Source organism: Brienomyrus brachyistius, chromosome 11 (assembly GCF_023856365.1).
Source record: "Brienomyrus brachyistius isolate T26 chromosome 11, BBRACH_0.4, whole genome shotgun sequence".
Classification (NCBI taxonomy): Eukaryota; Metazoa; Chordata; class Actinopteri; order Osteoglossiformes; family Mormyridae; genus Brienomyrus; species Brienomyrus brachyistius.
In genome coordinates this window covers 16,560,645-16,585,809 of record NC_064543.1, presented here as the reverse complement: position 1 = coordinate 16,585,809, position 25,165 = coordinate 16,560,645, and the positions used below count along the sequence as shown (strand labels likewise).

The 25,165-nt window shown below is 43.4% G+C and overlaps 2 protein-coding genes across 3 annotated transcripts; one reads left to right on the top strand and one right to left on the bottom strand.

Moving 5' to 3' along the window:
- The first annotated feature begins 275 nt into the window (after window positions 1-275).
- LOC125751828 (polycystic kidney disease protein 1-like 2) lies at window positions 276-15,120 on the top strand. Its single transcript, XM_049031202.1, has 23 exons — window positions 276-654; window positions 1,978-2,073; window positions 2,262-2,296; window positions 2,410-2,449; window positions 2,534-2,595; window positions 2,694-2,756; window positions 3,252-3,398; window positions 3,651-3,769; window positions 3,857-3,980; window positions 4,388-4,519; window positions 4,615-4,834; window positions 5,173-5,354; window positions 5,443-5,673; window positions 9,038-9,139; window positions 9,798-9,976; window positions 11,148-11,294; window positions 11,472-11,674; window positions 11,945-12,132; window positions 12,419-12,554; window positions 12,988-13,183; window positions 13,309-13,528; window positions 13,755-13,839; window positions 14,088-15,120. Exons 1-23 carry the CDS (start codon window positions 348-350, stop codon window positions 14,132-14,134), a joined length of 3,261 nt encoding a protein of 1,086 aa, XP_048887159.1. The 5' UTR covers window positions 276-347; the 3' UTR covers window positions 14,135-15,120.
- Window positions 15,121-19,978: 4,858 nt separating this feature from the next.
- Window positions 19,979-25,050, bottom strand: ist1 (IST1 factor associated with ESCRT-III). Of its 2 annotated transcripts, none has more exons than XM_048969561.1 (10): window positions 24,904-25,050; window positions 23,760-23,855; window positions 23,500-23,680; window positions 23,059-23,146; window positions 22,829-22,912; window positions 22,613-22,723; window positions 21,946-22,098; window positions 21,396-21,503; window positions 21,114-21,159; window positions 19,979-20,986 (listed from the first exon to the last, which is right to left on the bottom strand). In XM_048969561.1, exons 2-10 carry the CDS (start codon window positions 23,845-23,847, stop codon window positions 20,820-20,822), a joined length of 1,026 nt encoding a protein of 341 aa, XP_048825518.1. In that variant the 5' UTR covers window positions 23,848-23,855; window positions 24,904-25,050; the 3' UTR covers window positions 19,979-20,819. The 2 variants fall into 2 exon arrangements, with proteins under 2 accessions (XP_048825518.1, XP_048825519.1); XM_048969562.1 differs by lacking the exon at window positions 24,904-25,050 and adding an exon at window positions 24,434-24,885.
- Window positions 25,051-25,165: the final 115 nt, after the last annotated feature.

Below are 25,165 nucleotides of genomic sequence, written 5' to 3'. Positions count from 1 at the left end.
ATTCGGTGCCAGAATCGATAAGGTTACATGTCATTTGTACTTATATTTGTAATAATAACTGAGAAAAGGGAGTCGATATTATCTGTGAAGCCTACAGTTAAAATGTCATCACTTCTAATGGTTTTGACCTTGAGTCATGCAAAGGTGGGCCTATATCCACATATCCTTTGCATGCTGTGAAAGTCTGAAGAAAGTGATTTTACTAAAGAGGGAGCAGACTTGGTATTTTCATTGGCAGCTTGCACTGATTTCCCTAGGCCAGGCTGAAAGTAACATCTGACTTATTTCAGTGGCCCCGTGGACACCTCTGAGGGACTGGTACTTTAGGCTCCTGGGCACCGTCAGCCATGACCGTCCTCTTCCTTGTTTCTCTCCTTTTGTGGACGTTGGTTGCTTCTAATCCATCCAAGTCAGAAAAATGCAGTTCTGAAGAAGACGGCCTGGACCCCGCAAGCCTTAACTTTGTCCACATGCCCATGTTGTGGTCCGAGGCGGAGCAGTTCTGCCAGAGCCAAGGTGGGCATCTGCTACAGGACCTGAGCTGCAATACCATGAAGGTCCTGGAACAGGAGGCGCAGAAGCATAATGTCCCTAACTGTGCACAATGGGTGGGACATAATGAGGTTAAAGACGCAGAATTCAAAGAGACGAAAGGTGAGTTATTGCCTGTCTCGGAGTGCGAGGCCACTGGCCGCCATATTTCTGCTGCACTCGGCATTAATTAAAGAGCCACTGTAACAGTTTGCTGTGTTGGGGAATGCAGTGCCACGTTTACGAAAAACGCATAATAACCATCCGAGCTAAAAACTGAAAATGTTATGTTGCGCTTTTTAAGGCTGGAAATGTGGGCACTCAGGGCTAATCGCTGACTGAACGGTAAAGCAGGATTAGTGCATTTCCGTACTCCCGTCAAATGTCACTTACACATATAGCTTAATTACAGGTAATAATGCTTCCTGAGCAAGGATACGAGTTTAATGGGGAAACTGCTTCTCTCTGTTACCATCTTTCCTGAATCAATAAAGGACACAGAGCGATTCTGCTTTGGAAGACAATTGTATGGGTGTAAATGCGTCCCTTAGCCTTCGTCACACTCTGTGTGATTCTTTCAGGTATGCAGTGTGATGCTCTGCATGTTATTCATCATTTGTGTCTAAAATCTTTACCAAGAATAGTGGCATCGTTTTAGGGCGTAGATTTGGGTATGGGCGGTAGGTACATATTGTGTAAGTATCATGTGTGTTTCGGAGGATGGGGGTTCGGGGCTAATTTGGTACCTAACAATATTGAAATCACACATACACCCTGGGCATCAGTTACCATTCAATACTCCACTCCAGCCTGTAGTTTGAAGCCGATGAATTTCATACTTCACAGAATGGTGATGAAGGTTTTAGAAAATAATATTTGTGTACTCCATAGACATTAATTAGGGTCAAACCTTACAGATACAGTCACTGGAGGATCGATGTTTTATCTTAGTCCTCATACTCCATGCCGGTATCTGCCTGTACAATGGGGTCCCACAGTCGGAAGCTTTCAGTACTTAATGAATTTGACTACTCTTCTATACAAAAAAATAACTTCATTTCATGTTAGGACCAATTAACCAAAGACATAATGAGCACCACACTAGATTTACAGGGCCACCAAATTTTCACAATGGCTTAAATCTTCAATGAAAGCATTGGATCAAACCGCAGGCTGAATGCAACTGAATTTCCATAGGATTTCCATGCTAACTATCATTTGAATGTGGTTCATATGTTACTGTTTTTCTCTTTTTCTTGGCTTGTGCCTGTGTAATAAGTATTGGCCTTGTGGAGAGCTTGTGGATTTGAGGACACCAGCCATGACCGTTAGTCTGTCTTCGGACAGAAATCGAGGGAATATCCAGCACTCATCATGGCTGCTTTAGAAATGTTGCGAGTTGGAAGAGTGTGATGTAATGCCGGACTCCCCTTGTCTCTGTTGCAGGCCCTTCTAACTGCCCCTACATCATTATAGACCCAGACGTCCAGCTGCTGACGACACCTAACTGCAACTTGACATATGGATCCATATGTGTCATTGGTAGAGTCCCTAGCTTAGCATCTGCCGCATTACTCTACACCTCTATTCTATACTGTATATACCACCACTCCTGATGAAAATAGCAATTAGCAATAATTCAGTAAGAACTATGAGAAAGTGTAATTGTACCTGTTAAACAGTTTTGCTTTTTCATTGGATGTAAGGTTTTGTCAATGACTTTCTTTCAGATCTGGAAACAGATGGTTCTGACCCAACGCCCCAGGTAAGCTAATGTGCTGTGAGCCTGGATGTCACATTCATCTACAGAGGGGTGCTTCCTAGCCAATTCCCAGGCAATTCAGCTCAATATCTTCTACTTTTTCCTTTATTTCTTAGAACATGCCAAATAACAGAAGAAAGAGGGATCTTTCCATGGGTAGGTAATGAGTTATGGGTTGCATGCAATTTGATTCCTCTTCCATTTTGTCTGTTAATTTCTCAGTTTTTGTCCCTCCTAAAGATGTGCTGGGCACCCTGTCCAACATGGCGAATAACATGCAGGATCCAAGCTTTGTTGTGCAGGTTAGTCAGGATGGTGGCAAATAGGAACGTTCCCTCATATACGGTCGATATTTTTAAGTAGAATGTTTGCATAGTTCAGCATGAACTATTTTCGACAGACTGCTGTTAATGTCCTGGAAATGATGGAGTTGGGGGTAATAGAGCCTACGTTTTCAGAGGAGGTAAGTTTATTACGGTCGTCTGTGGTCGTCTATAATCAGCCACGCAGTCTTGCTCATTAAGATGTTAGGCTGATTTATATTTCTGTGTAGAATCGACCCCATTGGTATGGCGTAGCCATGTACCCTAGGCCGTAGTCTACGCTGTAGCCTGATGCACACCTCCCCAGAAATGTGACTACAGGGGTCAAGCTATGGTGTAGACTATGACATATTTCTACGCAGAAGTAGAAATCATCCCTTACACGCACTGTTAATTTCATGAAGTCTAGAACACAAGAATTACAATACGAGTGTTGCCAAGTCTATGGACTCATTCCATGGAGAGCTGAATCAGACATTTAACAGCAAAGCGATCAATATGGGCCAAACAAATATGCTCTCTGATGTACTTACAGTATTGCATTAATTCATGTAATTTTAATGACCACTAATGAATCTAGAGAATTTTTGACACATGCCACTCCATCCTCAAGCACTCTCACCTTCGCCCCACAGATGAAGTACCTACAGCTTCTGAAGAACGTCACATCAAGTCTCACTTCAGCTGACACGGACCAGTTGAGCAACATCCTAGGCTGCAGCAATGGCATTGTTACACTTTCCACATCTTCATGTGCCTATGAAAGTCTCTCAGAATCTGAGGTGCGTCTTTGGGTGAGATGTTGGAGTAAGGCGTCGTGATGATAAGCGTTTCCAGGCTCATTTAGTAGCTCTAGTATCGTAAAATAGATATCAATAATCACTGAAAAATGTCCTTAAATAATTTACTAAATTAAATGAGAAGTTAAAACAGCTGTAGAGCAGTTGGCTGCTCTGGGATCAGTGTAGGGAATAGCTTATTCCAAGCTGGAAACTAGTCTCATTGCCTCTCTGCTGTCGTGTATCCTATCATAGCACTCAGATATGTCATCTTTGGTATTTGAAATCCTTGAAGAAGTGAGTCTCCGGATGGCCAGTTCTGGAACCGGTGTTATAACAATAAGCCAGCCTCTGGTGACCATCACCGTAAGCAGGTTTGTCGGTTTCTTTGGAATTAGTGGACTTCTGTCATATAAGGGTGTGAAGTTGTGTGGAAATACCCTCTGCACTGCCTCTTGTAGGCAGAAAGTCCAGCAACTTGCTGAAAGTGTGATTGGGGATGCGGCCAATGGCCCCTATTACGTGATGCCTTCCTTAACTGCTATGGAGTCCTTGCTGAAGAAAGAGACTGAGGTGAATGTTCAGGTGAGTGAGGCACACTGATCTCAGACGAGGAGCTGAAGTAAAGTACTCAAACCTTTATTGTTTCATTAAATGCTAGTAGTATGTAACAAGCTAAGGACTTTTACAGTAACCATATAGTTGTTACTTCAAATCTCGAAAGGGCCTTGGTGTTGTATTTCAGCCCAACATATTCAGCTTGACCTACAAACATATCAGATTGCACAAAAACATTAGATAAATAAATAAAGTATTTTGTAGTAGAGGAAAGAGTTGTGATTAATATGAACTCCATGAGATTTGAATCCACAACCTTTGTATGGTTAGTACAAGGCTCGGGAGCTCAACAGCTAATAAGTGCATCGTTTGTAAGTGTTTACAAAGAGAAAAAAAACAAGAAGAAAACATAAGTACTTTTTGCCTTTTCTCAGATGTTCTCCTTCATGGTAAACCCATTACCCAACACCCCTAGTGAAAACATCACAGGGTCGGTCAGCAGTCTGTCCCTCAAGGATTTGAACGGAGGAAACATTAATTTCTACAACCTGTCAGACAGCATTCAGGTAACGGTAAAATCCATAACTTATGGGAAAGAGCTCCATGATCCTCGTTCTGGTTTCATGTGCTTCTTCTCCTGTGTTTGTTCTTCTCCCTTCAGATTTTTTTGCCGCGTTCTGATGCTCCGGAGGTCACTTCCCAGAACGTGACACTCCAGGGAGACACCGTCATCACCCTGACCTTCGACGTCACTGATACAAACAGCACCATCGTCCTCACAATGGAGTCCAACATGAAGCAGTCCTTGCAGCTTCAGCTGGCTCGTGGCACCCCATCCCAGAATCCTCCTTTCCTCTACAGCACCATATTGAATCAAACAAGTATGGAACAAGCCAGCAACTCCTGTGACTGCTAACTTAGCTACCATTCATTGCTTAGTTCATATTAATTTATGAAGACCTAAATAATGGTTTTGCTGTAGTGACTCGTGTTGTGGGAAGTGTGTGGCCCAGCAGGTTAGGGTGCTGGACTTCTGATCAGAAGGTTGCTGCTTCTAATTCCGGCATCAGCAGAGTGAATTCACTATTGGGACCCTGAGCAAGGACCTTACCACTCCCTTCCCAGTTATTCCAGGGACTCTCTAGCCCTGCATTTTCTAAAGAATTGACTTAGAAGTACTGAAATGTGCCTGGCATCTTAGAGGATATTGCTGTTTTAGGTGGTTATCGCTGGCTGATCACTCCAGACATGCTGCAGGTGGGTGATGGGCCCTGGTATGTGCAGGCCGGCCAGGGAAACTCCACAAAGAATGACAGCGTCATAGTGTGGATCTCGATCTTCCCCACAAAGTGCCTTTTCTGGAACAGCAACCTCAAAGCTTGGAGCACGTATGGCTGCCTGGTGAGTCACCGTTCTCCTCCTTTGACCTCCCCTTGGCTCCCGAATTGGCACTCGGTCATCGTCACATAGCACATCTCCCCACTTCTAGGTGGGTGAGCAGACAGAACCAAACATGACGCACTGCCTCTGCAACCACCTCACCACGTTTGGGAGCTCCTTCTTCGTGATGCCCAACCAAGTGGACCTGTCCCGCACAGCAGAGTACTTCGCTACGGTGAAGAACAACTATGTAGTTCCGGCATTGCTTGGATCCTTCTTCACTGCTTATCTGCTGGCTCTCATCTGGGCCTGTCGTGCTGACAAGAGAGCTTTCAGGAAGGTGAGCTCCCATACAGGAAGTGGCACTGCTTACTTATTGGTCGTTAATTGAAGCCACTAATCATGCCTGAATATACACTATATGTGCAGAAGTATTGGGCACCTGGCCATTACACACTACATCCATAACCATCCATATGGAACTGGTCCCGCCTTTGCAGCTATAACAGCTGCCACTCTTCTGGGAAGGATTTTTACAAGATTTGGGAGTGTGTCTATGGAAATTTTTGCCCATTCATCCAGAAAAGCATTTGTGAAGTCAGGCACTGATGTTGGACATGAAGGCCTGGCTCACAATCTCCGTTCTAGTTCATCCCAGCGGTGTTTGATGGGGTTGTGGTCAGGGTTCTCTGTGGGTCAGTCAGGTTCTTCCACACCAAAGTCACCCAACCATGTCTTTAGGGACCTTGCTTTGTGCACCAGGCCACAGTCATGCTGGAACAGAATAGGAGCTTCCCCAAACTGTCCCCACAAAGTTGTAAGCATAGAATTGTCCGAAATGTCTTGGTACCTTCACTGGAACTAAGGATCCTAACCTAGCCTCTGAAAAACAATCCCATACCATTACCAAACTCCTCCACCAAACTTTATAGTTCAAATCAAACCAAATTCAAATTTTGTCACATGTATCAACATACATAGTACAACCTGCAGTGAAATGCTTATTGCAACGGCTCCAATTAAATACTGCCAGAAAAAAACTGTATTAAAAAGAGATGAAAGAGATTATATATAGTACTATCTATATATATATATATACAAGGATATACAAAATATATATCTGCTATGTACATATATTGCACTATAGAACAACACTAAACATGGAAGTATGATGGAGTGGCATAGGAGTATGGAGTACATAATATAGCCTACAGTGTTATGCATTGGGGGGAAAAGAGTGATGATGTCACTCCGTCACCGTCACTCTCTCGCATCCTGGGAATTGTCCTGGTTCAGACACCGAATAGCTTGAGGGAAGAAGCTTCTCCTCATTCTCTCTGTGTTGACCTTTAGGTACACAAAATCGCTTCCCTGACCTCATCAGGGAGAAGAGTCCATTGTTGGGTGGCTGGGATCTTCCATGATCTTCCTGGCTTTGGTTTGGCACCATTTGATGTAGACAGACTGCAGGTCAGGGAGCTCGGTGTTAATGATGCGCGGCCGATCGCCCCACTCTCTGGAGAGCGCGTCTGTCCTGCTTGTGCTGTTCCCAAACCAGGTGGAGATGTTTCCCATCAGGAGACTTTCAGTGGTGCAGGAGTAGAAATTCCTCAGCACCTTCTGAGGTAGGCGGAAATCTCTGAGGCACCTCAGATGGAATGGACGCTGATGGACCTCAGACGGGGAGCTGGCGTGGTGAGACCATGACAAGTCCTATGTGATTTGGGGAGTTTTTTTGCAGTTGTCACAGCAGCCTACTGTAACAGCACCATCTTGGAAACAATTGGCACAATGCAGTCAGGCAGGTGACGTTCTGTTGGCAACCGCCAAACTCAGACTGGTCCATCAGACTGCCAGATAGAGAAGCAAGATTCATCACTCTACAGAACATGTTTCCACTGCTCCAGAGTCCAGTGGTGGCATGCTTTATGCCACTCCATCTGAGACTTGGCATTGTCCTTGGTGATGTGAGGCTTGCATGCAGCTGCTCAGCCATGGAAGCCCATTCCATGAAGCTCCCAATGCTCAGTGTTTGTGCTGGGGTTAATGCCAGAGGACTTTTGCGTCAACAGAGTGTTGACGACTTTTACGCACCATGTGCCTCAGCACTTGCTGACCCCACGCTGTTACCTAACATGGTTTGCCACGAGTTTCCATTGTTCCTAAACGCTTCCACTTCGCAATAATACCACTTACAGCTGACCATGGAATAGCTAGCAGGGAAGAAATTTCACAAACTGACTGACTGCAAAGTTGGCATCCTATGACAGGACCAAACTTTAATTCCCTGAGCTCTTCAGAATGATCCTTTCTTTCACAAATGTTTGTAAACCTGACTGCATGGCTAGGTGCCTAATTTTATACACCTGTGGCAATGGGTCTAAATGAAACACCTGAATTCAGTGTTTAAGAGGTGTGTCCCAATGCCTTTGTCCATATACAGTAGTGTGTGTGTATATATATATATATATATATATATATATATATATATATATATATATATATATAATTCTAAATGACTTGATACCATTTTCTTGGTTATATGGGTTGTATAGTGTACAAAAAGCATATTTCCTAGTTACTATCAGTAGCACAGGTAAAAATATACAGCAGAAGGCTGGCTACACTCTAGTAAGTTTTTAATTCACATTAAAAATGCCTTGTTTGCCTTCCTTTATCAACTTCGAGCCATGAATGAAGTCATTTCTAGGAATTCAGCAAAGGCTAACAAAGTGTAATGGAAAGCAGAAATCAATTGACAAAAAGTTAATGCCTTGTGACCCTGTTTGCTACACTTTTCCCATTTGACTCTTCAGTGTCACTCACATTCTGTTTTTGAAGATCTATATGCAAACAAGACAGATATTACATGCTGAACATGTTCAGTCAGTAACTGGGGGAGAGGTCACGAGGAGAACTATGCTGGTCTGTAATCCTGTGCATGCAGCTAACCCGTGACGTCGTTAGTAACAGCAGTATGATGGCATGGTGCTGCAGTGGTTGGTACTGTTGCCTCTCACCAGTGGGACCAGCATTCGAGTCTCAACCACAGCCCCATGTGGCAGAGCTTGCAGATTCTCCCCATGTCATCAGGGGTCTTCCCCCAGGTGTCCCCTTCCTCCACAGTCCAAAAACATGCTTAGGTTGGTTGGAGCTACCAAATTGCCCATGGGTATGATGCGTGACTGTGTTCCATCCTGGGTTGCTCCTTGTGTTGTACCCATGGCCTCCGGTATAGTCTTTGGACCCTGAATAGGATAAGCGATTACAGAAAATAGATGGAGGTGCTGTTTGGTGTTGCGTTGTTGCCTCACACCTTCAGAGTTCTGAGTTTAAAACTCTTCATTGGGTTCTCCGGTTCCCTCCTGCAGTCCAAAGACTCACATTCAGTTGAACTGGCATTTTGGGATTTCCCGTACTGTGTGTGCATACCCTGCTATGAACCACCATCTTGTCCAGGGTGTTCCAGTGCCTCCCCCCAAGACACTGTATAGGAGAAGCAGTCAGAATATGAATGACAAAGCATGATAGTAGCTTCAGCTTACATCTTGTCTTATAGACCTATAAGTGTCTTTCCTCTGGATTCAACAGCACCATCTGGACTGGTAACATAGAGCTTAGCTAGGTGTACACCAGAGGGGCAGATTAAGCTAGCTATACACACAGTGGGGTTGAGTATACTGTCCTTTGCCTCTGCATTTCAGGGTAAGATCACTTTGGTGAAGGACAACCACCCTTGTGCTCGGTACAGCTACCTTCTCACTGTATATACCGGTTACCGTAGAGGAGCCAACACATCAGCCCAGGTGAGAACCAAGCCCAAAAACTGCTTGGCCAATGCAGAATGTCTTCCATGAGTCTTAGCTATCTTGTATGTATGTATACAGTATATGCCTTTATTTAATGTACTCTATATATTCTGTCATAGACTATACTGGAATATGAACCCTTAATATTTGTGATTTATGCAGTGTTGGGCATTTCAGGTCCTGAAGCTATAAATCCAGACCGAGATTTTGTTTCTACTAACCAGTTGAGTACTCTGTGACTGTGACTCTTTATGCTCAACTGTTTGGTAGAAACAAAATCTTGGTCTGGATTTATAGCTTCAGGACCTGAAATGCCCAACACTGGCTGTACGCTGTGTATTTTTACAGTTTACATATTTAGCAGACACTTTTATCCAATGCAACATACATTTTTGAGAAAGGAGGGTCAGACAGTTCGTAGAGCAATTGTGGGTTCAGGGTCTTGTTTAAGAACCCAGTGGTGAAACAACTCTGTCAAGCCCGGGATTTAAATAGACGACCTTCCCATTGCAGGCCTAACCTACAGGGCCACCACCGCCCCCATTTTTGAAGTTAACCTAAATGTAGTGATAAGGAACCAATAACGTTAGCTTAGGTATTTGAGGAGGTATCTGAAAAAGCAATCTGAACACATGTGGATATTCTTGCCTTATAGGTGGAGATTACCCTGCAGGGCTCGGAGGGTGAGAGCAGGCACTGTCACCTGACGGACTCAAACAAACCACTGTTTGAGAGAGGGGGGGTGGACATCTTCCTGTTCAGCACTCCCTTCTCCTTGGGAGAACTGCAGACTATCGTTGTGTCACAGGACAATTCTGGGGCGCATCCTTCCTGGTGAGCAACTCAGAGGAACCTTTCCAGGAACCTGCTAATTCACACCATGCTGTTCCTGATAAACTTCTGTGGATTTGTAAAAGCCAAGGAGTAGCAATGTGTTGATAATTAACTTTGTTAATTATTATTATTATTATTATTAGTTTTAATTATTCTCTTCTAACTCTAGGTTAGTATAAGGATCAGATAAAAGTATGCTTAGAACGCCAGGTATATAAATGCTTGTTTCATACCAAACTGGCAAAATCCGGGACTGATCACCGAAAGGTTTCTGTAAACTCCCTGTTCATTATGGAGGAAAATGACCGCAGTGCCTGGGAAGAGTAGCGTGTGTTAGTCTTTGTAAATGCTGAGCATGTAATCAATTGATTTTCACTGAGCTGGTGATTTCAATGAATAGCAATGCAAACATTTAAACCCAATCACATTTACTGTGGGTTCACTGTAATTGTTCCGTCCTGCCCTTCAATCTGAATTTGGTGAGCCGTAGCCAGTATCATCGATGTCTATGTCTAAGTTGTGGTAAAACTAACTCCAGTGGTACACAGTTTTGATCATTCTTTTAGTTGTGGAGTTAATTGTTTTCTTATAAGATTTTCATTGTGATTACAGAGGTAGTTCCCTAAGGATGTTGCCTGAGGTGCAGGTTTATTATTATTTAAAACGCTTAGGCACCCAGCAACACCCCCATTCTTGCGTATGTTACATAATATGGCTGATTAAAGCTAAGAGATTCATTTTGGTGATAAACACTCCCGTTATGGTTTTTCCACCATAATAGGTATTCTTTATGTAAAAAAATCAGTGTGGCATTGTAATAGGACTGTAGGAAGCCCTCAACCAAATCTTTAAAATGTACAGTTGGTGTGAACAGAGTTTTTTGTCTCATGAATTCAACCAGCAATATGTCAAAGCTTTTCAATGAAGAGCACTGCTGAAACAAAAAGCTGTCCTGACTGGGCTCGTCAGGATCTCAGCTGGCTCGACCTTCGCTTTGATCCAAAACTACCATTTAAAATTTGAATGCATCCATGCAGTACATTCACTGAATTAGTCTGGGTAACTTGCTCCCGGCAGTAGAGCACAAACCTCAAACATTTGTTTACATGCTTTTCACTTTCAAACATGGCTGCCGTAGGGGTTGATTTCTGGCCACTGTGTCTGCCTCCAGGTACCTGTGTAAAGTGACCGTTCAGGACCTGCAGACCAGTAGGTACTGGCATTTCCTGTGTTCCTCATGGCTGAGCTCGGTGAAGGGTGACGGACTGACCAAAAGAACTTTCCACGTGGCACCGAACAGTGAGATCACCAGCTTCGGGTGATCATCTTCTCCACATGTGCATACATTCCCAATTCTAGCTCTTGGAAACGACGAAGACCTAAAGGAGCACACAAGTCATAGTCAAAAGTTGTTTTTATAAGAGTATAGTGGCACTGTGTGGATAACACACTGAGGTGTTCTAAGAGATTAAGGCCTGTCTTTATCCCTACGCAGCAAAATCTTCCAGAACAGGACTTCGACGGGCTTCAGAGATCAGCATATATGGATGTCGGTGGTGAACCCACCCAACCGCAGTCCTTTCACCAGGGCCCAGAGGATCTCCTGCTGCATGTCCCTCCTGCTCTGCACCATGGCTATCAACATCATGTTCTTCAACGTGCCTCAGAACGCAAAGTCACCCGTCCTCATTAGCGCCGGTGAGCTCTCCCCTGATTGCCCGGGGCTGTTCAGCTCTGTGTGACGTCATGCTGCGGGAACGTCGCTATCATTCTTCATGTTGTCATGTTTTTGTTGTATCTTCTTGATTCAAGGAGGTCTGAGACCTAAAAGCTGGCAGCAGTTAAGCTCCTGGCATACATGACAATTGATCAGTGTGATGAACAATATAGCCTCAGTCTAGCCATTAAGCAGTTTGTCATCACCTTCAATAACCCTAATCATTTGAGAATGCTGTACCCCCATCACAGGCTCCCTGGAAATCACGCTCGAAGATGCCATGATTGGCATTGAAAGTGGACTGTTGATGTTCCCCATCAACATCCTCATTGTGACCATATTCCGCTACACGAAGCCTCGTCTCAGGATGCGCAAGCACAAGGACAGCAGCACATGTGACCAGAAGGATGCTGGTGTCACCATGTCAACAGTTGTCAAGGTTAGCATTCTTTGTTTGAATTTTTTTTAACCATCACAGCTGCCCCTGCAGCTGTTTGGCTCTAATCTCATTACCCTGAAGGTAGACTAATTATATATTCATTTGTGACAGTCATTAGAATGTGAATTATCTTCTCGTCTAACAACAAAGGCCTTTGCTGCTGCTTCATAGCGCTCATGGAGGAAGTCGGATAGGACCCTTTGTTTCATACCTACCCCCCCCCCCCCCCCCACCCCATCATGGACACATTTAAACAACCTTCTCCTCTAAATTGTATTTTTTCTAGGATGCAGAGCAGCTGGTCAGCATCCTTAATAAGAGTAAGAGGAACAAAGTGTCAGCTCTGGAGAGACCCCTGGAGTCTCATGCTGACTTGTGTGCAGCACTGTACACCGTCCATGACATTCTCCAGCTAATGCAAGGTGCCGTTTTATTAGTAGAAATGTGCAGGAACAGCAAATGGTTTAACGCCTCAGATTCTCAAGCATAGTCCCCTTCCCCACCACACTATTCTTAAAGAAAACTGTTTGTTGATATAAAAAGAATTAATTTTGAAATTTACTGCATCAGGCACAAAAAAAGTTCCAAGGAAAAAAGAAAAAAATAAATGCTACGAAAAAGGACATCCAGGCAATTTTGCTTTTTTTTGATTATTTAGCTTTAATATTTAAGAAGCAGAACAGTTTTTCCTTGTTCCAACATAAAGGTCTGAGATCCACCACGATGCTCAGAAGCACCTAATGTTATTGGGAGGGACCTTTAAGGATAGCATGCTCCTGAATTTGGAAAACGCGTTATATAAATCAGTGCAATGCATGGCCTTGGTTCCAACATGCTGGTGTGGCTGGTCACCAGGGGAAAGTGACAGTGATTCCCACTGGGCCTACTGCAGCCAGTTCGTCCTCTGCTCCCTCCACCGTCTGGCCGAGACCATGGAGAGACTGGATGTCAGGGCCTTCCCTAGCGAAGAGGACTATCGGGGTGTACAGAACACCATCACCCTACTTCGGAAGAAGGCAGAGATGGTGTTTTCCAGTCACATGCAGAATGGGTACAGCCTGCAGATTAAAGCTTATTATAGTCTTTGCTGTTGCTGTTAACAGCAAAGATGCCTTTCCCCATAAGTAGGTGTAATATCTTTCATTGTTCCTCTCTTCTTCTATCTCCTTGCCCCAGATCTAGCCTGTCTGCCCCAAAACAGGAAAAAAGCAAAAGCTGCTGGCTTCCCTGGTGGTTTGTCTTTATTGGTTGGTTTCTACTGGTCTCCAGCAGTGGAATTTCCACCTTCTTTACCCTGCTGTATGGTTTTGTGTATGGCAAGGAGAAGGCCATCAAATGGGTCATCGCGCTGGGGCTCTCCCTCTTCCAGAGCATCTTCATCCTACAGCCGCTCAAGGCAAGTCTACCTCTGGTAAAACTCACAAGACGGTTGATTTAAGGCATGAAACCGTCTTGGAATGCTTTTGTCTAACTTTACTAAGGCGAAGATTGTTTTAGTTCTAAAGCTAATTACCAAGTTACTGTAGCAACGGGATTGCAAATCGATGGAAAGTTACACATTAAATGTTTGAGGTCTAAAGCCCAGGATTAATGAGAACACTCCTCTTCTTTTAATCATGAAGATATTGGGGCTGGCCATATTTTTTGCTCTCACCTTGAAGCCTGTGGTGGTGGATGACAGTGAGGAGGTGGGCATGTTGTTGGCAGGTGAGATACTCTGACTTCCCACTTCTGTGAGCATTTTACTTACCAGTGCCCACAATAAGTGGGATTCCACCGCGCTTGTGTTTTAGTCACCTTTTAAAATCCCAAAATGAACATTAAACTGATAAATGGGAATAGGCTGAATTTCATTTTCTTTCATTCAAGGTCAAATTTGATCAGATTTGATGTCTTTCTTGCTGCTGACACGTCTGTAAGAAAACTAAACTGATTAATGTTCTTGTTTTCTGCAGAACAACGAAAAAAATGCACTCATATTTCTGAAGGGGCGACGCTCTGAGAGGAAGTGCATTTTTGTTCCAGATTTGCCATCCTGCTGAAAAGGACGAATGAGCATGAAGCGTCACACATGGCTTTGCTTTTAGCTGGCTTTGATGTAGCGCCCAGAATTGAATTCTCTGCTGCTCCTGCTACTCAACACCCGCCGCATTGCTGTCAAGTCTCAGCTCTTATTGAATCTTATTGGATCACGTATGATTGACTGATTAATGTAACGCACTACTTCAGTCATTCACACAACTCATTTAACGACTCGCGGCAATTTTTATATAATCACTACTTAAATATTTTTCAAATAGATTATTTGCAAAACTGTAACAAAACTGCACAACTTATATTCTATAATTAAGTGCACTCATACACGCATACACACACAGATATGCAAGTCCTTGGTTAATTGTTCAAGGGTTAACGAACGATTGTTAATTAGTTAATTTGCGAATAGTTTATTATTTTACGGGGCAAAGTCAAATATACAAATACCTTTCCATCATTACAGTTCAATTTAACACCACTGCACGTCACTGTTCTCTGTTATTCATCACTCATGCAAGCATCATTAGGTAAATGCTCTTCTACACCGAAAAATTTTATTTCTTATACCTCAGTAAGTACATTACAAACCTGTAGCTGACTGCATCTGTAAATACAGTAGATGCCCTGTTTTTGAAATGCTACATTTGAATAAATATTTTGGTTTTATTTTCACCCTGCTGTCATCTTCTCAGATTCTCAGGTGTTGCTTTGTGGCAGTGAGACTCCTTTACACACCGTAGATCACATGTCAGGCCAGCTCACGTGCAAAGTGGCTCTCCGTTCACAGCTATTGTGCCTGAACGCTTTGATCAATGCAAGTGCCCTCGCCAAGTTACATTGACAGAGGACACAGCTGGGACCTAGACAGTACATCGGGCTATAAGTCTTAGAGGGTAGACATTTGTTAAATACTATATTAGCAATGGTTTCAGTCATGATATAACCAGAAACAATGGCTTCTGTACATTGCAGATTTTCCTTTGTGCATGTAGATTGCAATAAATACTGTTTAAATACCTCCTGAGTTGATGCTGAATTATGTCACAGATCCTTTCACTGCATCGCAGTGCTCATGCATAAACCATTAAAATGCAGAATCTTCAGTTTCAGGCCCCAAATTAAATTGCTATAAACATCAGTGTTTTGACAGCACTGGCTGCTCACCCTTTTCTGAGCTAATAGTAAATTAGTGGCACTCCGTGGTGAGCACTTAAGTCTTCGCTGGCAGTGACAGCATTCTCACTGTGTCCCTTTAGAAGCTCTCAGATGTTAACAGACATCTCCTACTGCTATGAGTTTGTTAGTTTTCATCCCATCTGCCACAGACTTTGCTGGCTCCCCCCATCCGTTCAGCCTCCTGTCTATGACTTACTATTTAGTGATATTAATTAACAAATACATCAATGAGTACTTTGAGCCCGTGAAGTACAAAGTGGCTCTCCATTCACAGCCATTGTGCCAGAAGGCTTTGATCAATGCAAGTGCCCTCGCCAGGTCACACTTGACAGAGGACCCAGCTGGGACCTAGACCATACACACGACTATAAGTCTTAGAGGCAGTTTCAGGCCCTTGTGCTGACCTTACACGTAAGTGCAGAGTGCGTGATGTAGGCCTTGTGGGCTGTCATTTGGTCATGTGACATGGACACGGCTTAGCAGGCAGACCTCCAGCGCAGACAGCTTTCTTTGAGAGCGCTGTGTGACTTCTTGTTCCGAGGTGTTTCCTGGTCTAGGTCTCAGGGCTATAATTAAAACCACCTTTCTCATTTACATATATTAATGTGACAGGTGCTGTTGTCCAGTACGACATCCTAAGTCAAGGCAAATGGCAATATAGTAAAAATGTAAAACAACACAACACTGGCCAAATTTAATACAAATATAATAGTAGCTATAATTCAGACATGCTTAAAAAATATATCCATGAAGGTTTATCATTGAAAAGACTGGAGTCATTTAAATAAAACAGATAGAATATTGTGTCCTTTTTTGGCATTGTTTTTGTTGCTGGTATATTTTTAAGCTATATACACGGTATATATATATATATATACTGTATATATGGCATATATCATATACCATATATAACCAGCAGTGGGTCCAACCCCACCCCTGTAAAGCCTTGTCAACACAATGATAACTGCACACCTTTCTGTAGAGCCGTATACCTTTGAGTTGAAATGGACATTTTAATTGTATTTGTTTACAGTTAAATTTGTGTTGGATCACTTGTTTCAATTCAGTGAACATAATATAGTTTGTTAAAGGATATTTTTCAACAGCCAAGATTGTGATACTAGAATTGGCGTTGAGCTTGTATTTTAGACATCCCATAATGAGGTCGAACCAATGCTGTCTTTTGAGCCTCAGATGAACGGCAGCAGTCTGCCTTGACACTGATTAGATTACTCTGTCACGGTGGTCCCACCTTCCTTCCTCACTGCCACTACTGCCACGTCACTTTCCAAAGGATCACAAGACAGGATGCAGTTGAACCAGTTGGCCTGTTTTTCATTTGACCCAGGAGTCCGCAGGCTGCTCCCCTCCACATCGCCCTCTTGTGGCTCACTGTATCTGTGTGACTCGTGGAACCTGTTCGTGGGGCTTTCAGAAGTAGTGGTGTTTGCCAGCCCTCCAACTACGCATCTGTGTCGAGCAACCAATGTTTGCCCCCTGCTGACCACAAACAGTCACTACACTGGGGTGACTTTTAAAAATAAGAAACCTGCCCCTGTCTTCCAAAACAGGAGTGGACAAAAACCCCCTGTCATTCTGTGGTGACGTTTGAGGGCACGTCGCCAACATTTTTCTTATAGAATTTCAGGTAGATAATCTATATGGAATGGGAAGAGCAGCTGACCCCAGTCTCATGGAATATTCAAATGCATGACCCTTGGGTCTACAGAAGACTGTCCAAGTTATTGCTCCTCATCAACAGCTCTCATTGCGCCTGTGACGCAACAGAAACCAAGAAGAGCTCATGTAAATATATGTGGGATACAGAGAAATAGAAAGACACAAGATGTACAGCTTACGAGTTGCTTCATGACCAGGTTTGGCTTTGACTCAGTGGGTGGTACCAAGTACCTGTATCTTCTAAACATTCATTGTTGCTATTGAGATGAATCAGCACATGACTGGGTCAGTCCCACCCAACTTCAAACACCTTCTTTTTCTCATCAATTATCTCAGTAATGGAATTAGATTTGACAAATGAATTAACATGGTGTATTTACAGTACATGGAACCTGTATGGTCTCAAAGATTAATTATGTATGATTGCTCAGAGTAAAAAAAAGAAAGAAAAAGCTCTACTAATGGCAGACACGGGGAATGTCTGACTGATAATTTTATTTTTAAAGCACATTTAAACACAGCCAAAGCTACCGAAGTGCTGTACATCCATCCATCCATTTTCAAAACCTCTTATCCTACTGGGTCGTGGGGGGTCTGGAGCCTATCCCGGAAGCAATGGGCACGAGGCAGGGAATAACCCAGGATGGGGGGCCAGCCCATCACAGGGCACACTTACACACCATTCACTCTCACATGCACACCTACGGGCAATTTAGCAACTCCAATTAGCCTCAGCATGTTTTTGCACTGTGAGGGGAAACCGGAGTACCCGGAGGAAACCCCACGACGACATGGGGAGAACATGCAAACTCCACACACATGTAACCCAGGCGGAGACTCGAGCCCGGGTCCCAGAGGTGTGAGGCAACAGTGCTAACCACTGCATTACCATGCCGCCTAAGTGCTGTACAATATTTACAAATAATAAGTAAAGCAATGCAAATATAAGACCTAACCGGACAACAATGGTGCCAGTCCAACTCCATCTCCGTACAGAAGAGAAGGCAAAGAGGAAAACAACACAATAAAAATATTAATCTGAACTCAATAAAGTTTGACTGAATTAAGTTTTCAGTCTAGATTTAAAAACAATATTTTTGGGGGATAACCTGATGTTAATAGGGAGGTTGTTCCTAAGATTAGATGCGTACACTGAAAACGCATATTTGCATACTGAGTCAGGCATCACCTGACTCCACGTGTCAGACAGAGCACATGAGCGAGGGGTGAGACTGCAAGATAGCGAGGGCTCTCTTTGTCTTTGAGTTCGTGCTGGATGCCGATCTGTAAGACGGGATGAGAACCACAGTTCAGGGCACCACTGGCCCCTCAAATACAGGCACTGTAGGGGGGGCACGATGGCCCAGTAATTCAAAGTATTGTCTCACACCTCTGGGACTTGGGTTTGAGTTCTCCGCTTTCCCCTCACAGTCCAAAAACATGCCGAGGATAGCTGGAGTTGCCCGTAGATGTGACTGGTGTATGAGTGTGCCCTGTGATGGGTTGGCACCCCATCCTGGGTTGTTCCCTGCCTTGTGCCTGAACCACTCAGGACAGGCTTTGGACCACCCATGACCCTGAATAGGACAAGCAGTTTCATAAAATAGATGGAAGGTGAAGTTTTGCACAAATGATTGCTGGATGATTGAAGTTTTTGGAACAAGGCGATAACTTTAGATTCTATGCATAAAACTAACTGTATAAATACACACATAATGTCTTGTGAGGCACGTTCCGGTCTAATGCGTCGGTGTTTTAGGAGCGCCATCTAGTGGTGCTGTCGGTGGGAACAAAACTTTTCTAAACGGTATCATGATCCAGTTTACTGATGCTCCGAACGATTGTGGGTTTGGCCACTGCGCACAGTAAACAATACACGTAGGAACTGGTTAGAACCTGAAATATAACCTTGGTATTCTCCAAAGGCATTTAAAACCAAAGCCTATAAATGATCATTACCAGGTAGTCTCACTTTTCCACAAACGGATTAAACATGCTATACAAGAACGCCTAGGGACTGTACAGGTCCCCGTGCAATACACGCAGTACGCTATTGATCAGCATAGGTTAAAAAAAATCTAGACACGCAGCTTCTTGTGTGACAAGTAATGTTTTATTAGGTAACGTCCGCTTTTTGTAACGATCGATATTTAATACATAACATAGCTCAAAATAAACTTAACATTCAGACACACCGTAAGAACCAAAGAGAGGTATGTTGTTGAAGGTCGGAGACGCTGTTCTTGGGATGCCTGCTGCTTCTCCTCTCGTCAGCAAATGAACAGCCACATGCCACCGCGGCAGCGCTGCTCTCTGAAATCCCATCTACGTTTTAGCCATACTGATTACAAGGAGACAGGTCGCAGATGCGCTAACGAAACAGGGTTATGACTGACACGAGGATAAGATAATAGCACTACGTCATTAAGACAAATAGAAAGGAATATAAAAACCAGCCCCGTAATTTTGAACACCACCTTATTTCAGCTCGAGCCATAAAAACAAATATAAGGCTGCGCTTGATAAATAAAGAGCATAAGGGCATAACTGAGATGAAAATTAACATTTTTAAAAGAGAAAGAAAAAGAACGCAGAATAACGTAACTTCAAAATCGACTTATGCTGTTTTGCTGTAAATCCATCCTCTTCCTAGCGGACTAAGTCATTCACTGCCTTCCTAAGGAGTGTTTGCTTGTAGTGCTTTAATTCTATTATATCATTACGACCACCTGGGTGTTCGTAAGCTTTCAATGAACCACATGTGACCAAAATAAGACCTAGAACCTTGCAGCAATGAAGTAAAGTAAGCATTAGGAACATCAGAAAAAGTAATGTCAGTTTTTGATTTCAATCTAGCTTACAAATGCATATATCAGATCACTTTAGCCATGATCCTACATACAATTTTATATATATATATATATATATATATATATATATATATATATATATATATATATATATATATATATTATAAAAAACGGGTTCATGTCATATGCTGGAACCAAAGGACATCAGGCTCTTTTTAAAGATTCTCAGATTTTATACAATGAAGTCTCACTTAAATATCTTTAGCCAGGCTAAATCACTCAGTGTTCAAGTGCAGGTACAGCAAGTTTACAAAGGGAAGCATCAGGCAGAATGGTCTGTAGAAGCTTTAACCTAGCATGTGCATTTAAATTATTCTTACTAAGTTTAAGTATTTGCTGATTGGTTGCAATATCACACTTCCGGCCCTTTCAGTGCGACAAAATATTAAATCTCCAGTGTAATTAGAAAACATGACCTCAAAAACCAACCAAACTAAACAAGAAGCTTACATGTCAAAACAAGAAATGTTTAGGATACATCGCAATTCTTCTGGTTGCGAAAGGCCTTATTCCGTTCACAATTGAAGATCTTTCACCACGGCTAGAAACACCATCATGATGTTTAATGAGATGGCATCCCTTTGCTCTCTGGCAAACTCTCAAAGGCTGTCACTCAAACGGCAGGTACTATATTTTGGGTTCTAGGCAGCGTGGTTGTCTATAAGCTTTGGGATTAGGCCCACGATGGTTTTTCCACGCTTAGACTCCTGGGAGTTTTATGAAGTCGTTCACTAAGAATGGCGTGACCTAAGGCCCACCCCCCTGGCCGCCTCATTGCGTTTAAGTGAGATAGCGTAATATTGGAATTTGGGGAGAAGACAGGGAAGGAAAATTTACTGCAAGAGAGAATCCATATTCTTAAATCTGACCAGGGCTCATGCCCCTTAGCTAGTCACCATGACGATAGACTGGAACGGCAACGTTCTAGGTCTTCTTCTTCAGCTCCTCAAAGCGCCGCGAGAGGTCGTCAAAGTCGATGTCGTCAGAAGTGGAGGCATTCCGGCCGAAGGAAGACGCAGGTAGTGTGTCAGGGACAGAGGGAAGCTCGGGGAGGGGGCTGTTGTCAAATGACCCAATGGAGGGGCCTGGACCTAGAGCAGAGTGAGCAGAGTGCTTCAGTAGGCCCACAGGACACCCAGTGCCCTGTGTTGACAAAGGTTGGGGTTTTAGTACAAGACAGCCGTATCTAGCTAAGAGTGAAACTGAAAAACAACTTACCAGGTATCTGGGCAGGCCCGGATGGTTTGATGGCCAAATCATCAATCTGTAAAGGAAACCCTATCAATATCTTTTCCTTGATTTAAAAACAAAAAAACTTAGCCTCCTGCCCTTTGTCGTCATGTTATTGAATGAGTTTCTATCAAGCCCCAAATCCTTTGAAATGCGTGATATAGTAACAATGAGGCACAAGTCACACGTATGGGCTGAAAGTCATTTTTGGAAGTAGTTTATCTTGCCGGAAAGGTATCCCTCTTGCGGGTGAAGGCCACTCTCACTTACAGACTCGTAGGTGGGGGGAACACTTGGAAGCTGGGGAGGCTGTCCTCTCATCGGGGGCTGGAAGTTGGCAATGCTGTCGTAAGTTCCCACAGCGGCATGGAACGGCTCCTGTAACAACAAGAGTCACAAAGTTACTTTTCAGGCTTATTGAGAAAAGATGTGGATGATTTCCACCCTTATATAATTTTTTTGAGCTCTGCAGCGTTATGCCAAACGGTCATTCCAGAGTCAGTTTGATTTTAGAAATGGGGGGTGGATTAGCCAGTGGGTAAGGCCTGTGATCAGAAGGTGCCTGTTGGAAGATCACTGGTTCAAATCCCTACCCCAACAGAATTATCACATGGCTATTAAGCCCTTGATCAAGGCCCTTATCCATGCCAAAAATGCTCTAGGGGCACTGAATAAATAGCTGACCCTACGCTCAGACCAAAAGCTTTGTTCCCAAATATATATTTTATATATGTACCTATATTTGCGCTTTTCCTGCAAATGGTAAACAAAGTGTCAGATATCAGGTGTGGTTTTCATTACAGACAGGCGGCTTGCTTACTGATCCACTGGAGGTGGGGTATTTGAACCCGGGGGGCATGGGTACGGACCCAGCCACAGCTGGCGCAGTGAAGCCGCCCCCCCCGCCGCCTGGCTTTCTGCTGTCATTGTCCACATCAATGAGGTCCGCCTCCTCACCAAAGGCCACCTCAGGCTGCAAGAAACAGAATTACTTCAGCATACACCAGAGGGGGAGAGGAGCCTGATGGCAACACTGCCGAAAATTTGCTAATTTGAATGCAAATATGGGTGGCCCACTGGCCGCATGCTCAACAATGGCAGATGACTTGGAGATATCACTCAGCTGACTAAACAGGCAAAACCAGATTTGGGAGTTAATAAGTGTACATTCTCAGAAAGAGAAAAAAAGCAGTACCGATATGTACCTTTGCTTGCCACTGGGGCTGTACCCTCAGGGATAATTGTACCTTATAAAAAAGGTACAGAGATGGACTATGAGGAACATTTTTGTACCATATGGGGGTACATTAATGTTGCTTGTACCTTGGGGATGTTCCCCAGAGTCCATTTCTAAGGGTACAATTGGCAGACTCGTGAGGGTACAGACCTAGTGTCAAGCAAAGGTACAAACTGGTACTCTTTTTCTGAGAGTGTAATTGAAAAGTGCAAGGCCGAATGATGAGGAGGAAAGAGTGAGCAGCACTCACCCTGACCATGGCGTCGGGTTCGTATGGTACGTTGTAGTTCTTGGCGATCTCAATAAGGTAACGCTCCACCAGGATCTTTGGGGGCGCCTCCACGCTCAGCTTATGCATCAGCTTCCAGGCAGAATTCAAAAGGGACACTATCTTCCATGATTCCGCAGGCTATACAAGCATGGCACTTAAAATTACAGGAAAGATGGAATTGCGGCGAGAGCGCACCCTGTCGTTGACCGTCCCGATTTGGTTCGTCCTGCACAGCTTGCCGTACTCCTTGCTGTATTTTGCACACAGTTGATCGGACACCTGGATACGGGGCAGAGAGCAGGTTTGTGAACCATCATTTTAGCCTGTCCATTACACAAAGTACTTCTTATGCACTATTCTAGGTTGTGATCGTGGTAGAGAAACGTTTCGCTTCTTCAGGAGTCAGAGTCCACAAGCATACTCACAATCTTCAGTTCAGATACTTCTGACTGCAGGCGTGGGGCAGCCCATATTAATGTGGACACAGCCTCCTGCAAGCCAGGATCCAGCTCCCTTAGAAAGACAACAAAACTCAATCATTGGAACTGGTACATGGTAGCCTGGGAAATTACTGGAATAACAACATGGGACAGCATAACAACCTGAGTAATGGCACATTTACAGCAATGACATGCATCATACTTTTGTGATCCCTCACAAAAATCCCCTGTAAGCTGATCATAGTTAAAATATTCATTTCGGTTTTTAAACAGTATGCTAACATTTAAGAGTTTACAGACGCCATATTTATTATTGATGTAACATGCCAATAGGCCTAGTGGCCGAAACCTTTATTGCATATTTATATGCATCCGCAGTGACTGGAAAGGGGATGAAGTTAAATTGTGATCAAGCTCCTGACTCACTTCATGGACTGAATGAGGCCAAAGCGTGCAAGTAGTAGGTCACAGTACAGCTCGAGGATCTCCATGGCCTCCACCAGGTAGTCCTCTCGGATGATGTGCTCCACGCGGATACGAGCACGCTCATCTTTCCCGGATGACAAGTAATCGGCAATTTCCTTTCGCGCTTTCTGCGCTAGCTCGGCTGGAAATAAGGCGAAAGTCATGCGATTAGAATTAGATCAGTCGTGTGTGCGTGTATAGTAGGGCAAAAGAGGGCTTACTTTTCTTCTTCTCAAGCAGCTTGAGTCTATTAATGACCAGCCGAAGGTTGACTCGAAGTCTCTCCGCTTTGTACCCACCGCCAAGCATGATGGACACTACGAGAAAAGGAAGCGGTCATTCATGAGGTAGCAACCGCATTCTCGGAACTACACACCACTAAACCTGTTAAAAGGTATTCATAATCGTGGATGCTACTCTTAAAATGTGGAACAAACTAATGTTTCTTAAATAACAATATAAGCAGATACACATTGTACCGGATTAAGCAACATATCACTTCGTAAGGAAGTATGATCAATATATACTAATGGGGACGCGAGAATTATTTCCACCATTTAAACGTTTATTGATCACTGCATTGACACATGACACAATAACTTTAACAATGACTTTAAAAGCCAAACACTTCCCCCATGTCAGTGATTCTGACGTCCAACGTTTAACTGTTTGTTAGGGTACACACCTGTGCATTAGCTGTACATTAAAACAGTGACAAACCGTGAAGATTATTATTCTGTTTTGACTGTCAAATAGTACAAATCAAGGGTAAGATATAAATGTAAATTCAACTGAATACATGAACGTAACGTTAATAAAACAAGTATGCCAACAGTCAAACACTAGTTGAAGTAGCGAACTGAGTTACACAATCCCAACAGCTAACGTTGCTTACCTTTCTCAACAAATGTTTGCTGGTATTTTAGATGTTTATCGCAAGATCGGTATAGATTTTCTTTCTGTCACCAGGTATTATTCTGATGAAGCAAACGTATTTCTAAATAGAAAATCCGAAAGCGCCCCTTATTTTTTTTTGAGGGGGAGGTCTGTATTGTTATTTTTTTTCCCCGTATACGCACGGACTGATAAATCACTACACAGAATGACTGGAACAAAACAGCTGACGATGATACCAACTAGTGGCAACTGACCCACAGCAGCGACGAGTTACAGACCGAAACACAATGGCTGTCTCGTGATTTTTCATTTATACCAGGAAGCGCTTTCCCATTTAACACAATTAACTGAAATAAATCCAGTGACTACCTTAGAAAGTCCAAATCTCTGAAACCCACCAGAATGAGCAATCAACAAATACATTAACCCTATCAAAATATACCATGAGCGGATAAAAAGCCACATTACCTCACAGTTTCGATCCAGAAATAGAGCTCCACCTTCGAAGTGTAATATTTACTGTCTTCACTTCCGCAATACTGTGCGTCTGACGCATGTTACATGCGAGAGCACGTAGCCAAGACCGCTTACGTGTTCAAGACCCACGATTCACCCATTTATCCCCGCGCTGTTTATATAACCCAACGATCCACTGTTCAACAGTTTATCCCGTATAGGTTTACGGAGATTTCTTATTATTATTATTATTATCATTGTTTGTTTTTATTGT

What these genes read in the sequence shown, in the direction of transcription:
- LOC125751828 (XM_049031202.1), top strand. Translation starts at nt 348, where the DNA reads ATGACCGTCCTCTTCCTTGTTTCTCTCCTTTTGTGGACGTTGGTTGCT. An exon ending in AGAATTCAAAGAGACGAAAG is followed by an intron (nt 655 to 1,977) that starts GTGAGTTATTGC and finishes TCTCTGTTGCAG; the next exon opens with GCCCTTCTAACTGCCCCTAC. An exon ending in ATCCAAGCTTTGTTGTGCAG is followed by an intron (nt 2,596 to 2,693) that starts GTTAGTCAGGAT and finishes TATTTTCGACAG; the next exon opens with ACTGCTGTTAATGTCCTGGA.
- ist1 (XM_048969561.1), bottom strand. Translation starts at nt 23,847, where the DNA reads ATGCTTGGCGGTGGGTACAAAGCGGAGAGACTTCGAGTCAACCTTCGG. An exon ending in GCTGCTTGAGAAGAAGAAAA is followed by an intron (nt 23,681 to 23,759) that starts GTAAGCCCTCTT and finishes CCTTATTTCCAG; the next exon opens with CCGAGCTAGCGCAGAAAGCG. An exon ending in AACCCGACGCCATGGTCAGG is followed by an intron (nt 22,099 to 22,612) that starts GTGAGTGCTGCT and finishes TGTTTCTTGCAG; the next exon opens with CCTGAGGTGGCCTTTGGTGA.